The 15,600-nt window shown below is 48.5% G+C and overlaps 1 protein-coding gene across 1 annotated transcript in view; it reads right to left on the bottom strand.

Moving 5' to 3' along the window:
- LOC311114699 (TBC1 domain family member 15-like) overlaps positions 1–15,224 on the bottom strand; it is a 52,991-nt gene extending 37,767 nt beyond the window's left edge. Inside the window, exons 1-3 of the mRNA XM_084189938.1 lie at positions 15,127–15,224; positions 10,015–10,215; positions 1,744–1,872 (exon numbers count right to left, since the gene is read on the bottom strand). Coding sequence (XP_084046064.1) covers positions 1,744–1,872; positions 10,015–10,215; positions 15,127–15,180 — 384 coding nt within the window. The 5' untranslated portion in view covers positions 15,181–15,224. The remainder of the gene's footprint in view (positions 1–1,743; positions 1,873–10,014; positions 10,216–15,126) is intronic.
- Positions 15,225–15,600: the final 376 nt, after the last annotated feature.

The following is a 15,600-nucleotide window of genomic DNA, read 5'->3' as shown; positions in this document are numbered from 1 at the left end:
GTTCCTGGTGTTTCAGTATGTTACTATGCTGTATTTAGTTGGTTCCTGGTGTTTCAGTATGTTACCATGCTGTATTTAGTTGGTTCCTGGTGTTTCAGTATGTTACCATGCGGTATTTAGTTGGTTCCTTGTGTTTCAGTATGTTACCATGCTGTATTTAGTTGGTTCCTGGTGTTTCAGTATGTTACCATGCCGTATTTAGTTGGTTCCTGGTGTTTCAGTATGTTACCATGCTGTATTTAGTTGGTTCCTGGTGTTTCAGTATGTTACCATGCTGTATTTAGTTGGTTCCTGGTGTTTCAGTATGTTACCATGCTGTATTTAGTTGGTTCCTGGTGTTTCAGTATGTTACCATGCTGTATTTAGTTGGTTCCTGGTGTTTCAGTATGTTATCATGCTGTATTTAGTTGGTTCCTAGTGTTTCATTATGTTATATCATGCTGTATTTAGTTGGTTCCTGGTGTTTCATTGTGTTATCATGCTGTATTTAGTTGGTTCCTAGTGTTTCAGTATGTTATATCATGCTATATTTAGTTGGTTCCTGGTGTTTCAGTATGTTATATCATGCTGTATTTAGTTGGTTCCTGGTGTTTCAGTATGTTACCATGCTGTATTTAGTTGGTTCCTGGTGTTTCAGTATGTTATATCATGTTGTATTTAGTTGGTTCCTGGTGTTTCAGTATGTTATATCATGTTGTATTTAGTTGGTTCCTGGTGTTTCAGTATGTTATCATGTTGTATTTAGTTGGTTCCTGGTGTTTCATTATGTTACCATGCTGTATTTAGTTGGTTCCTGGTGTTTCATTATGTTACCATGCTGTATTTAGTTGGTTCCTGGTGTTTCAGTATGTTACCATGCTGTATTTAGTTGGTTCCTGGTGTTTCAGTATGTTACCATGCTGTATTTAGTTGGTTCCTGGTGTTTCATTATGTTATATCATGCTGTATTTAGTTGGTTCCTGGTGTTTCAGTATGTTACCATGCTGTATTTAGTTGGTTCCTGGTGTTTCAGTATGTTACCATGCTGTATTTAGTTGGTTCCTGGTGTTTCAGTATGTTACCATGCTGTATTTAGTTGGTTCCTGGTGTTTCAGTATGTTACCATGCTGTATTTAGTTGGTTCCTGGTGTTTCAGTATGTTACCATGCTGTATTTAGTTGGTTCCTGGTGTTTCAGTATGTTATGATGCTGTATTTAGTTGGTTCCTGGTGTTTCAGTATGTTACCATGCTGTATTTAGTTGGTTCCTGGTGTTTCAGTATGTTACCATGCTGTATTTAGTTGGTTCCTGGTGTTTCAGTATGTTATCATGCTGTATTTAGTTGGTTCCTGGTGTTTCAGTATGTTACCATGCTGTATTTAGTTGGTTCCTGGTGTTTCAGTATGTTACCATGCTGTATTTAGTTGGTTCCTGGTGTTTCAGTATGTTACCATGCTGTATTTAGTTGGTTCCTGGTGTTTCAGTATGTTACCATTCTGTATTTAGTTGGTTCCTGGTGTTTCAGTATGTTACCATGCTGTATTTAGTTGGTTCCTGGTGTTTCAGTATGTTACCATGCTGTATTTAGTTGGTTCCTGGTGTTTCAGTATATTACCATGCTATATTTAGTTGGTTCCTGGTGTTTCAGTATGTTACCATGCTGTATTTAGTTGGTTCCTGGTGTTTCAGTATGTTACCATGCTGTATTTAGTTGGTTCCTGGTGTTTCAGTATGTTACCATGCTGTATTTAGTTGGTTCCTTACCCCTTTGAATATGGTCTGTTTGAGGTGTGAGACGTTCCTCATGCGTCCCTCAGGGTCCATGTTGGTGTTCCACTCCTCCGCCCCAACAGGCTCCCTACGCCGGACCGCTGGCCGCACGCCAAGATCAATCTACCAGGAGAGGACAGATAGGGAGAGTATGGAAATACTGCATTAACGACGCATGCTACTGCTACGTCAATAACACACTATAGAGAGAGGCAGGGAGGGAGGGGAGTGAGAGAGAAATTCTAACAAATATGTTACCAAATTCTAAAAAGAGATATCAAATTAGCACAACACCTTGTCAAAATCAAAGAATTCAAACAAAGGAAGACATTAACAATGTACAGACTCTGTGACCATAGCCTGGCCACAAAGACAGGACGCCATAGAAAAACATGGAAGGTCAGAGAAGAAAGACTATGTCAGCACTGTGAGTCAGGTGACGTACAGGAGGACCAGCCCTTCCTACTCCACTGCTGCATATATGACTCAGAGGTATTATCCTCCTGGAATGTAAAGAATGAATTGCAGGATTTCTTGAACTGCCTGTTGAGGAGAAAATCTCAATTTTGTTAGGATAAAAACGTAGACAATAGATCTAGCTGCAGATTATGTCCTGACCTGTCATAATATTAGAGACAATAGATCTAGCTGCAGATTATGTCCTGACCTGTCATAATATTAGAGACAATAGATCTAGCTACAGATTATGTCCTGACCTGTCATAATATTAGAGACAATAGATCTAGCTACAGATTATGTCCTGACCTGTCATAATATTAGAGACAATAGATCTAGTTACAGATTATGTCCTGACCTGTCATAATATTAGAGACAATAGATCTAGCTGCAGATTATGTCCTGACCTGTCAGAATATTAGAGACAATAGATCTAGCTGCAGATTATGTCCTGACCTGTCATAATATTAGAGACAATAGATCTAGCTGCAGATTATGTCCTGACCTGTCATAATATTAGAGACAATAGATCTAGCTGCAGATTATGTCCTGACCTGTCATAATATTAGAGACAATAGATCTAGTTACAGATTATGTCCTGACCTGTCATAATATTAGAGACAATAGATCTAGCTGCAGATTATGTCCTGACCTGTCATAATATTAGAGCCCTTCTAGATTTACTTTCTTAATTGTTGTTTGTTTCTTTGTGGTGAATTATTCTCCACATATAATTGTATTTGTTTATATTTATTATTGTTGCTCAAACATATTGTTCATTTGTAATGCTTCACATACATTGCTTTGGCAACAGTGGCAACCACCCATTCATGTCAATAAAGCATTTATTGAATTGAGAGAGAGAGAGAGAGAGAGAGAGTGACAGAGACATGGGGAGAAGCAGGGTTAGGGTCATGGGTGTCAGGGTTAGAGTAAGGGGGGGTCAAATCCATCGTGTAACTCATGAGGGTCACGACCCCGTGGAAATCCAATAAAACCCCAAGCTCTGGCTGGAACGCTCATTACGTGGTGGCCGTTTAAATGTAAATCATTTTAAAATCGCTATTTCAAATGTATGTGTGTATGTGAATATGCGTTTCATATATAAACTATGTGTCCCGTACAGTATGCAGCCAGGCCTACACAAACATCCAGTTGACAGCTGTGTGACGTTCTGTTCTCCAGGCCATCATCAACCTGGTTTTTTTTTCAACTTGGTTAGCCAATTGAACAGTTCTGCTCAGAGAGGTAGAGAGAGATAGAAGAAGTGGGTTCAGCCAGGGAGAAAGACAAGACTAACTAAATCCTAAGCTAAGAAGGGGGGGGGGGGCTGTTTCCATGGGGACCGGGCTGATAAGGGGGGAGGAATAGGAGTCAATAATTCATGAGCTTTGTGATAAGCAGTGAAGTTTGTGTGTGTGTGTGTGTGTGCATGTGTGTGTGCGCCTTCCCAGCACCATAACTAGCCAACATCCAGCCAGCCAACACACAAGATGGCCTCTTTTGCTACACCTCCATTGTGTAAATAACTAGGCAGAGACTTAGGAATAACTTTTCTCATGGCAGTGAAAATATTTGGCTGAAGGTGTGGGTTGTATAAACAGAACAAGAGCCCACAAAGCTTCTATATACACAGTGCCTTTGGAAAGTATTCAGACCCATTGACTTTTTCCACATTTTGTTACGTTACAGCCTTATTATAAAATTGATTTAAAATTGTAAAAAATGTCCCTCATCAATCAACACACAATACCCCATAATGACAAAGCAAAAACAGGTTTTTAGAAATATCACATTTACATAAGTATTCAGACCCTTTACTCAGTACTTTGTTGAAGCACCTTTGGCAGCGATTACAGCCTCGAGTCTTCTTTGGTATGACGCTACAAGCTTGGCACACCTGTATTTGGGGAGATTCTCCCATTCTTCTCTGCAGTTCCTCTTAAGCTCTGTCTGGTTGGATGGGGAGCATCACTGCAAAGCTATTTTCAGGTCTATCCAGAGATGTTCGATCAGGTTCAAGTCCGGGCTCTGGCTGGGCCACTCAAGGACATTCAGAGACTTGTCCCGAAGCCACTCCTGCATTGTCTTGGCTGTGTGCATAGTGTCTTTGTCCTGTTGGAAGGTGAATCTTTGCCCCAATCTGAGGTCCTGAGCGATCTGGAGCAGGTTTTCCATCAAGGATCTCTCTGTACTTTGCTCCGTTCATCTTTCTCTCAATCTTGGCTAGCATCCCAGTCCCTGCCGCTGAAAAACATCCCCACAACATGATGCTGCCACCACCATGCTTCACCGTAGGGATGGTGCCAGGTTTCCTTCAGACGCTTGGCATTCAGGCCAAAGAGTTCAAGCTTGATTTCATCAGACCAGAGAATCTTGTTTCTCATGGTCTGAGAGTCCTTTAGGTGCCTTTTGGCAAACTCCAAGCGGGCTGGTTTTTGCTCTGACATGCACTGTCAACTATGGGACCTTACATAGACAGGTGTGTGTGCCTTTCCAAATCATGTCCAATCAATTGAATTTACCACAGGTGGACTCCAATCAAGTTGTAGAAACATCTCAAGGATGATCAATGGAAACAGGATGCACCTGAGCTCAATTTCGAGTCTCATAGCAAAGGGTCTGAATACTTATGTAAATAAAGTATTTCTGTTTTTTTAATACATTTGCAAAAATTTCTAAAAACCTGTTTTCGCTTTGTCATTATGGGCTTTTGTGTGTAGATTGATGAGGAACATTTTGTATTTAATCCATTTTAGAATAAGGCTGTAACATAACAAAATGTGGAAAAAGCGAAGGTGTACTATCCACTAGAAAGACAGACACATTGATTAACCTCACATTGAAAAGACTCAAATATCTGACCAACTTTGTATAGGGTTGCTCTATATACAGAGGTTGTTTTAAAAGGTAAAGTAGCATATTTACACTATTGATCTTTTCTCTCTCTTTTCTAATGATTTCCACATGGTAATAAAGTGACCAGACAGGAGGTTCATGTAATCAAAATCTAATTAAAATCTGGCGTGCGTTGCATTCCTCCTCGACTCAGAGGTTACACTCTGCATCATCAGCCAATCGAACTGTGTGTGTGTGTGTGTGTGTGTGTGTGAGAGAGAGAGAGGTCCAATTTATTTACTCACCACAGACATATTTAAATAATTGATCAACCTTTATTTAACCAGGTAGATTGAGAACACATGGTGCTTACAACGCCAAGGGTCGTGGGTTCGATTTTCACTGGAGCCTCCCAAACGTTAAAATGTATGCACACATGACTAAGTCTGTTTGGATAAAAGCATCTGCTAAATGGGAAAGGGCATACCTAGTCAGCTGAGGAAAACAGTCCTGGTGTTGAAAGGGGAGACCTAGTCAGCTAGCACAAATGAATGCATTCAACCAAAATGTGTCTTCCTCGTTTAACCCAACCCCTCTGAATCAGAGAGGTGCGGGGGGCTGCCTTAATCAACGTCCACGTCATCGGCGCCCTGGGAGCAGTTGTTGTTGGGGGTTAACTGCCTTGCTCAAAGGCAGAACAGCAGATATGTCCATCTTGCCAGCTCTGGGATTCGAACCAGCGACCTTTCGGTTACTGGCCCAATGCTCTTAACCGCTAGGCTACCTGCCGCCTCACGGCATATATTATTATTGTTCTTATTAAATATTATAACAGCCCGACCAAGACAGTGAATTGTTATCTTTATTTAGATGGAAGATTAGAACCAGGAGGAGGTGATGGTGCACTGTAGTGAAGATAGTTATTAGAACCAGGAGGTGGTGATGGTGCACTGTAGTGAAGATAGTTATTAGAACCAGGAGGAGGTGATGGTGCACTGTAGTGAAGATAGTTATTAGAACCAGGAGGAGGTGATGGAGCGCTGTAGTGAAGATAGTTATTAGAACCAGGAGGAGGTGATGGTGCACTGTAGTGAAGATAGTTATTAGAACCAGGAGGTGGTGATGGTGCACTGTAGTGAAGATAGTTATTAGAACCAGGAGGAGGTGATGGTGCACTGTAGTGAAGATAGTTATTAGAACCAGGAGGTGGTGATGGTGTACTGTAGTGAAGCTAGTTATTAGAACCAGGAGGAGGTGATGGAGCACTGTAGTGAAGATAGTTATTAGAACCAGGAGGTGGTGATGGTGTACTGTAGTGAAGATAGTTATTAGAACCAGGAGGAGGTGATGGTGCACTGTAGTGAAGATAGTTATTAGAACCAGGAGGAGGTGATGGAGCACTGTAGTGAAGATAGTTATTAGAACCAGGAGGAGGTGATGGTGCACTGTAGTGAAGATAGTTATTAGAACCAGGAGGAGGTGATGGAGCGCTGTAGTGAAAATAGTTATTAGAACCAGGAGGAGGTGATGGTGCACTGTAGTGAAGATAGTTATTAGAACCAGGAGGAGTTGATGGTGCACTGTAGTGAAGATAGTTATTAGAACCAGGAGGTGGTGATGGTGTACTGTAGTGAAGATAGTTATTAGAACCAGGAGGAGGTGATGGTGCACTGTAGTGAAGATAGTTATTAGAACCAGGAGGAGGTGATGGTGCACTGTAGTGAAGATAGTTATTAGAACCAGGAGGAGGTAATGGAGGCATATGGCTGGTGTCTAGAAACAATGTCCCCACTCTGGACTATAGACCCACTGATGTCCCCACTCTGGACTATAGACCTACTGATGTCCCCACTCTGGACTATAGACCTACTGATGTCCCCACTCTGGACTATAGACCTACTGATGTCCCCACTCTGGACTATAGACCCACTGATGTCCCCACTCTGGACTATAGACCTACTGATGTCCCCACTCTGGACTATAGACCCACTGATGTCCCCACTCTGGACTAAAGACCTACTGATGTCCCCACTCTGGACTATAGACCCACTGATGTCCCCACTCTGGACTATAGACCCACTGATGTCCCCACTCTGGACTATAGACCCACTGATGTCCCCACTCTGGACTAAAGACCTACTGATGTCCCCACTCTGGACTATAGACCCACTGATGTCCCCACTCTGGACTATAGACCTACTGATGTCCCCACTCTGGACTATAGAGTTCAAACAACATGTTTAAGTGGATTTCTCATTCCCAGTAGTTTCTGAGAAGCACAGCAAGTGTGACATTTTACCGTTCCACTCTGTGTGCCATTACACTGTGTGGGTTGTTCCATTGTGTGGGTTGTTCCACTGTGTGGGTTGTGTGTGGTAACGATTTCTATGTTTAGCCAAACACGTCATCCATCATCACACTCAACCACCCCTGTGGAGAGGAGAGGAGGCTAGCTAGCAGCGCAGGTTGCCTTGGCAACGCTGAGAGCAGAGGGTCACTTCTAATTAAAACAGAGAGGCAATTAGAGAGGACCTGGGTGGCTGTTACCACAACCTCCTGGTGCACTGGAGCGGGACGGGAGAGGGGTGTGTGGGGAAAAAGGGAACTTCTGGCTGAGAGTCCCATCTAACCAGTCTGCACTGGTCCTGGCTGAGAGTCCCATCTAACCGGTCTGCACTGGTCCTGGCTGAGAGTCCCATCTAGCCAGTCTGCATTGGTCCTGGCTGAGAGTCCCATCTAGCCAGTCTGCATTGGTCCTGGCTGAGAGTCCCATCTAACCAGTCTGCACTGGTCCTGGCTGAGAGTCCCATCTAGCCAGTCTGCACCGGTCCTGGCTGAGAGTCCCATCTAGCCAGTATGCACTGGTCCTGGCTGAGAGTCCCATCTAGGCAGTCTGCATTGGTCCTGGCTGAGAGTCCCATCTAACCAGTCTGTACTGGTCCTGGCTGAGAGTCCCATCTAGCCAGTCTGCATTGGTCCTGGCTGAGAGTCCCATCTAACCAGTCTGCACTGGTCCTGGCTGAGAGCCCCATCTAACCAGTCTGCACTGGTCCTGGCTGAGAGCCCCATCTAGCCAGTCTGCACTGGTCCTGGCTGAGAGTCCCATCTAGCCAGTCTGCACCGGTCCTGGCTGAGAGTCCCATCTAGCCAGTCTGCATTGGTCCTGGCTGAGAGTCCCATCTAACCAGTCTGCACTGGTCCTGGCTGAGAGCCCCATCTAGCCAGTCTGCACTGGTCCTGGCTGAGAGTCCCATCTAGCCAGTCTGCACCGGTCTCATCTAGCCAGTCTGCATTGGTCCTGGCTGAGAGTCCCATCTAACCAGTCTGCACTGGTCCTGGCTGAGAGCCCCATCTAGCCAGTCTGCACTGGTCCTGGCTGAGAGTCCCATCTAGCCAGTCTGCACCGGTCCTGGCTGAGAGCCCCATCTAGCCAGTCTGCACCGGTCCTGGCTGAGAGCCCCATCTAGCCAGTCTGCACCGGTCCTGGCTGAGAGTCCCATCTAGCCAGTCTGCATTGGTCCTGGCTGAGAGTCCCATCTAACCAGTCTGCACTGGTCCTGGCTGAGAGCCCCATCTAGCCAGTCTGCACTGGTCCTGGCTGAGAGTCCCATCTAGCCAGTCTGCACCGGTCCTGGCTGAGAGTCCCATCTAGCCAGTCTGCATTGGTCCTGGCTGAGAGTCCCATCTAACCAGTCTGCACGGGTCCTGGCTGAGAGTCCCATCTAGACAGTCTGTACTGGTCCTGGCTGAGAGTCCCATCTAGCCAGTATGCACTGGTCCTGGCTGAGAGTCCCATCTAGCCAGTCTGCACGGGTCCTGGCTGAGAGTCCCATCTAGACAGTCTGTACTGGTCCTGGCTGAGAGTCCCATCTAGCCAGTATGCACTGGTCCTGGCTGAGAGTCCCATCTAGCCAGTCTGCATTGGTCCTGGCTGAGAGCCCCATCTAACCAGTCTGCACTGGTCCTGGCTGAGAGCCCCATCTAACCAGTCTGCACTGGTCCTGGCTGAGAGCCCCATCTAACCAGTCTGCACTGGTCCTGGCTGAGAGCCCCATCTAGCCAGTCTGCACTGGTCCTGGCTGAGAGTCCCATCTAGCCAGTCTGCACCGGTCCTGGCTGAGAGTCCCATCTAGCCAGTCTGCATTGGTCCTGGCTGAGAGTCCCATCTAACCAGTCTGCACTGGTCCTGGCTGAGAGCCCCATCTAGCCAGTCTGCACTGGTCCTGGCTGAGAGTCCCATCTAGCCAGTCTGCACCGGTCCTGGCTGAGAGTCCCATCTAGCCAGTCTGCATTGGTCCTGGCTGAGAGTCCCATCTAACCAGTCTGCACTGGTCCTGGCTGAGAGCCCCATCTAGCCAGTCTGCACTGGTCCTGGCTGAGAGTCCCATCTAGCCAGTCTGCACCGGTCCTGGCTGAGAGCCCCATCTAGCCAGTCTGCACCGGTCCTGGCTGAGAGCCCCATCTAGCCAGTCTGCACCGGTCCTGGCTGAGAGTCCCATCTAGCCAGTCTGCATTGGTCCTGGCTGAGTCCCATCTAGACAGTCTGCACGGGTCCTGGCTGAGAGTCCCATCTAGACAGTCTGTACTGGTCCTGGCTGAGAGTCCCATCTAGCCAGTCCGCACTGGTCCTGGCTGAGAGTCCCATCTAGCCAGTCCGCACTGGTCCTGGCTGAGAGTCCCATCTAGCCAGTCTGCATTGGTCCTGGCTGAGAGTCCCATCTAGCCAGTCTGCACCGGTCCTGGCTGAGAGTCTGATCTAGCCAGTGAGACAGGTCGGCACTAGGCAGTAAGCAGCCATGCTTCACATCTCAGAAGATTGCTACAGTAGATCACATTGATGTGGTTCTGGAGACCTTAAACAGTGTTAGATCTGTTCACCTGTGTGTGTTTCCTAGGCCTGCCTGACTTACCCTGGTCTTTATCGCCAAGACAGGTGTGTGTGTGTGTGTGTGTGTGTCCACTCTGACTCACCCTGGTGATGACCTCAAAGCCAGGTTCCTCCTGCTGGTTGATGTCCAGCCCAGGTATGACCTCATTCAGGGGGTCAGCCACCTCCCCGACAGGCCTCTGCTGCAGTAGCTCCGTGTCTGGACCCCGGAACGCATCAAACAGGTAGTTGGTCACCTTGGAGAAACCACCCAGCGTAGCGGTGACTGGGTCCTGAGTAAACCTCTGTTGGGGAGGTGGGGGAGAGAGGGGGGGGAGATGGGGAGAGAGGGTGGAGAGGAGAGGGAAAAGGCAGAGAGGGTTGGGAAGACAGGAAAGATACGGGTCATGAAAGAAGTCATTGGTAACGGTGTGGCACCAGAAATTTAGTTTAACTGTAGTCTCACTATTAAGACTTTAAAGATGGCAAGCCCAGGAAGTGATGAGCTTATTTTCGCTCTGCTATTTTCACCTAATCGTAGGTGTGAAATGTTACCTTTGGAAGTGCCCACAGCAAGATGACTTACTGCACCAAACATGTCTCAACTTTATATAGTCTACAACACGTTTTTACTTTAGATTTTCATCAGAAGCAAATGGGGAAAGTATCTCAAGAGCACAACAGCTTCGGTCATCGTCTCAGATTCACAACCAAGTCCCATCCCCCGGCCCCCGCCTGAAACACCTTCAACTCTCCAGACTGAGTACTCTCACTATGAAGAAGTAAAAGCCTACAATATCACATCACCCAGAAAGCTAATGCTTTTCAAGGCCTCCTGTTTTACTCTCTACAGAAGAACCATGAGAATCAAAGCCGTTACAAAAAGGGGCCAATCTATTTCTCCTGGCGTTGGTTACCGGCAGGCTGAGACGCTGGTCATTCATCTTTGCAATTGGATTTTTTTTTGAGTCACATTAGAAAACAATATTCCAGCAGCGTTAACCCCTTTGTGAAGAGAGGCCACCCAATGTTATTAGCAAGTCAAGGCTCATTAGCCTCCCCTCCACAATCCCTGCTTTACTAAATGGCTCCTGTAATACTGTAATACGGTAGGAGAGGAGAGCTGGGGCGGGAGGGCGGGAGGAAGGCACCCTGAAGCTTAACGATAATGAGACAGCACTCTCACGCAGCCAGGCAGCCTCGCAGCCAGGCTAATGTCTATGAGATATCGTTGCTATTCCATAATGCAGCCGGGATCTAAAACAAAGTGACAATACAGTTAGACCTATTATCCACCCACAATGCATTACCAGACGCCGTTAAAAAACGTGCCCATTGGTTTGGAGAGAGCAGAGGGACGGACCCCTTTTAACTATAAAGCATAACACTAAGACCTGCGCTGACGGAGGTTCTATTTGAAGCAAAAAAAGCCTTTTATTACAAAATGTCAACGAGATGGACAATAGATAAATGATATGCAATTAAAAGTCCCTGAGCCGACCTAAAAAACTCCCGCGAACTATTCCCTCTGCCAGCTAGCCAATGTAGCCTGGTGCTGATGGCGTACAAAGTTTATTAGCTCATGCTCCCCTACCCAGAGCATGTACCCTCCCCCCTGTAACCCCCATCCTGTATTATCCAGTGATCCCCTACCCAGAGCATGTACCCTCCCCCCTGTAACCCCCATACCTCCATCCTGTATTATCCAGCGCTCCCCTATCCAAGAGTCCCAAATGGCACCCTATTCCCTACATAGTGCACTACTTTTGACCAGAGCCCTATGGACTATAAAGGGAATAGGGTGCCATTTGGGGGACAGGCCATTTCTCCTACCAAGGCCTTCAGAGAGGCCTCATAAAACAAACTAACAAAATGTGCTGCTCTTATTAAGTCACTGCCCCGTTCAGAATAAACTCATTAAAATAACACCATTGAGTTGTTCTGTGAACCCTGAGACAGTATAGAGGATGAGAGGACAGTATAGAGCCTGGGAGGAGAGACTGGGAAGAGACAGAGTATAGAGCCTGGGAGGAGAGTCTGGGAGGAAGCAGTCTAGAGGCTGGGAGGAGAGTCTGGGAGGAAGCAGTCTAGAGGCTGGGAGGAGAGTCTGGGAAGAGACAGAGTATAGAGCCTGGGAGGAGAGTCTGGGAGGAAGCAGTCTAGAGGCTGGGAGGAGACGGTCTAGAGGCTGGGTGGAGAAGTTTAGAGTCTGGGAGGAGACGGTCTAGAGGCTGGGAGGAGAGTCTGGGAGGATGCAGTCTAGAGGCTGGGAGGAAGCAGTCTAGAGGCTGGGAGGAGACAGTTTAGAGCCTGGGAGGAGACGGTCTAGAGCCTGGGAGGAGAGTCTGGGAGGAAGCAGTCTAGAGGCTGGGAGGAGAGTCTGGGAGGAAGCAGTCTAGAGGCTGGGAGGAGAGTCTGGGAGGATGCAGTCTAGAGGCTGGGAGGAAGCAGTCTAGAGGCTGGGAGGAGACAGTTTAGAGCCTGGGAGGAGACAGTTTAGAGTCTGGGAGGAGACAGTTTAGAGTCTGGGAGGAGACAGTTTAGAGTCTGGGAGGAGAGTCTGGGAGGAAGCAGTCTAGAGGCTGGGAGTAGAGTCTGGGAGGATGCAGTCTAGAGGCTGGGAGGAGACAGTTTAGAGGCTGGGAGGAAGCAGTCTAGAGGCTGGGAGGAGACAGTTTAGAGCCTGGGAGGAGACAGTTTAGAGTCTGGGAGGAGAGTCTGGGAGGAAGCAGTCTAGAGGCTGGGAGTAGAGTCTGGGAGGATGCAGTCTAGAGGCTGGGAGGAGACAGTTTAGAGCCTGGGAGGAGACGGTCTAGAGGCTGGGAGGAGACAGTTTAGAGCCTGGGAGGAGACGGTCTAGATGCTGGGAGGAGAGTCTGGGAGGAAGCAGTCTAGAGGCTGGGAGGAGAGTCTGGGAGGATGCAGTCTAGAGGCTGGGAGGAGAGTCTGGGAGGATGCAGTCTAGAGGCTGGGAGGAGACAGTTTAGAGCCTGGGAGGAGACGGTCTAGAGGCTGGGAGGAGAGTCTGGGAGGAAGCAGTCTAGAGGCTGGGAGGAGACAGTTTAGAGCCTGGGAGGAGACAGTTTAGAGTCTGGGAGGAGAGTCTGGGAGGAAGCAGTCTAGAGGCTGGGAGTAGAGTCTGGGAGGATGCAGTCTAGAGGCTGGGAGGAGACAGTTTAGAGCCTGGGAGGAGACGGTCTAGAGGCTGGGAGGAGACAGTTTAGAGCCTGGGAGGAGACGGTCTAGAGGCTGGGAGGAGAGTCTGGGAGGAAGCAGTCTAGAGGCTGGGAGGATGCAGTCTAGAGCCTGGGAGGAGTCGGTCTAGAGGCTGGGAGGAGACAGTTTAGAGCCTGGGAGGAGACGGTCTAGAGGCTGGGAGGAGTAGTTTAGAGTCTGGGAGGAAGCAGTCTAGAGGCTGGGAGGAGAAGTTTAGAGTCTGGGAGGAGATGGTCTAGAGGCTTGGAGGAGAGTCTGGGAGGAAGCAGTCTAGAGTCTGGGAGAAAGCAGTCTAGAGACTGGGAGGAGCAAGTATAGAGGCTGGGAGGACAGCCTGGGAGGAGACGGTATAGAGGCTGGGAGGAGACAGTATAGAGGCTGGGAGGAGAACGTATAGAGGCTGGGAGGAGACGGTATAGAGGCTGGGAGGAGACCGTATAGAGGCTGGGAGGAGAACGTATAGAGGCTGGGAGGAGAACGTATAGAGGCTGGGAGGAGTCTTATAGAGGCTGGGAGGAGAACGTATAGAGGCTGGGAGGAGACGGTATAGAGGCTGGGAGGAGAGGCTGCGAGAATGCAGTCTAGAGGCTGGGAGGAGACAGTTTAGAGTCTGGGAAGAGAGGCTGGGAGGATGCAGTCTAGAGGCTGGGAGGAGCAAGTCTAGAGGCTGGGAGGAGCAAGTCTAGAGGCTGGGAGGAGCAAGTCTAGAGGCTGGGAGGAGACGGTATAGAGGCTGGGAGGAGACGGTATAGAGGCTGGGAGGAGACGGTATAGAGGCTGGGAGGAGAGGCTGGGAGAATGCAGTCTAGAGGCTGGGAGGAGACAGTTTAGAGACTGGGAAGAGAGACTGGGAGGATGCAGTCTAGAGGCTGGGAGGAGACAGTTTAGAGGCTGGGAGGAGACGGTATAGAGGCTGGGAGGAGAACGTATAGAGGCTGGGAGGAGACGGTATAGAGGCTGGGAGGAGACCGTATAGAGGCTGGGAGGAGACCGTATAGAGGCTGGGAGGAGAACGTATAGAGGCTGGGAGGAGACGGTATAGAGGCTGGGAGGAGACCGTATAGAGGCTGGGAGGAGACGGTATAGAGGCTGGGAGGAGAACGTATAGAGGCTGGGAGGAGACGGTATAGAGGCTGGGAGGAGAACGTATAGAGGCTGGGAGGAGACCGTATAGAGGCTGGGAGGAGCCCGTATAGAGGCTGGGAGGAGACCGTATAGAGGCTGGGAGGAGACCGTATAGAGGCTGGGAGGAGAACGTATAGAGGCTGGGAGGAGACCGTATAGAGGCTGGGAGGAGAACGTATAGAGGCTGGGAGGAGACCGTATAGAGTCTGGGAGGAGAACGTATAGAGGCTGGGAGGAGACCGTATAGAGGCTGGGAGGAGACCGTATAGAGGCTGGGAGGAGAACGTATAGAGGCTGGGAGGAGACCATATAGAGGCTGGGAGGTGGAGGGGTGAAGGCATGGACTACATTAGAGAGCATTGCTAGTGCGTGAAGCAGGCATGGACTGTATTGAGTGAGATAGGGGCAGCAGTGGGTGTGTGTGAGACAGGTGTAGTTACCGTGTGAGACAGGTGTAGTTACCGTGTGAGACAGGTGTAGTTACCGTGTGAGACAGGTGTAGTTACCGTGTGAGGCAGGTGTAGTTACCGTGTGAGGCAGGTGTAGTTACCGTGTGAGACAGGTGTAGTTACCGTGTGAGACAGGTGTAGTTACCGTGTGAGACAGGTGTAGTTACCGTGTGAGGCAGGTGTAGTTACCGTGTGAGGCAGGTGTAGTTACCGTGTGAGACAGGTGTAGTTACCGTGTGAGACAGGTGTAGTTACCGTGTGAGACAGGTGTAGTTACCATGTGAGACAGGTGTAGTTACCGTGTGAGACAGGTGTAGTTACCGTGTGAGACAGGTGTAGTTACCGTGTGAGACAGGTGTAGTTACCGTGTGAGACAGGTGTAGTTACCGTGTGAGGCAGGTGTAGACTAGGGTGTGCAGGTTGTACCGTAATAAGTCCGAAGGTGGCATCATCTAGCAGGTTCTCAAAGGACTGGGACATAGCTCTGCTGTGGGGGCTGACCTGGAGGAGGGAGGTATCAGCGGTAGACCTGGGGGGAGACGAGAGAGGCATAACAGGAAATAGCAGAGGAGGAAAGTTCATTAAAGCCTCAGAGTGTCTGTATCAGGGACTCATCATGAGACTAGTCTGGAAGAGAAGCTCCAAGAGTCAATGGTTTCAGGCAGGGGCGCAACTTTGCTTTTAGAAGTGGGGGGGGGGGGGACTTAATTATTATTATTAAAAAATGTTATCCAGTCAGATAATCACTCCAAACAGCCTACCCAACCGCTCGGAGGCGTCCGTATGGTCCTAAAGCACACCGTCGCCTCGTTTTGTATCACATTCCAATGATAAAACTGGGGGACAAAAATGCAATTTCCGACATGTCCCCCCCCATCCCCAGCGATAGTTACGACCCTG

Source organism: Coregonus lavaretus, assembly GCF_964263955.1.
Source record: "Coregonus lavaretus genome assembly, contig: HAP1_SCAFFOLD_557, whole genome shotgun sequence".
Lineage (NCBI taxonomy): Eukaryota > Metazoa > Chordata > Actinopteri > Salmoniformes > Salmonidae > Coregonus > Coregonus lavaretus.
Note: the sequence above shows the minus strand (reverse complement) of the source record. Positions and strands in the feature narration are given on the sequence as shown.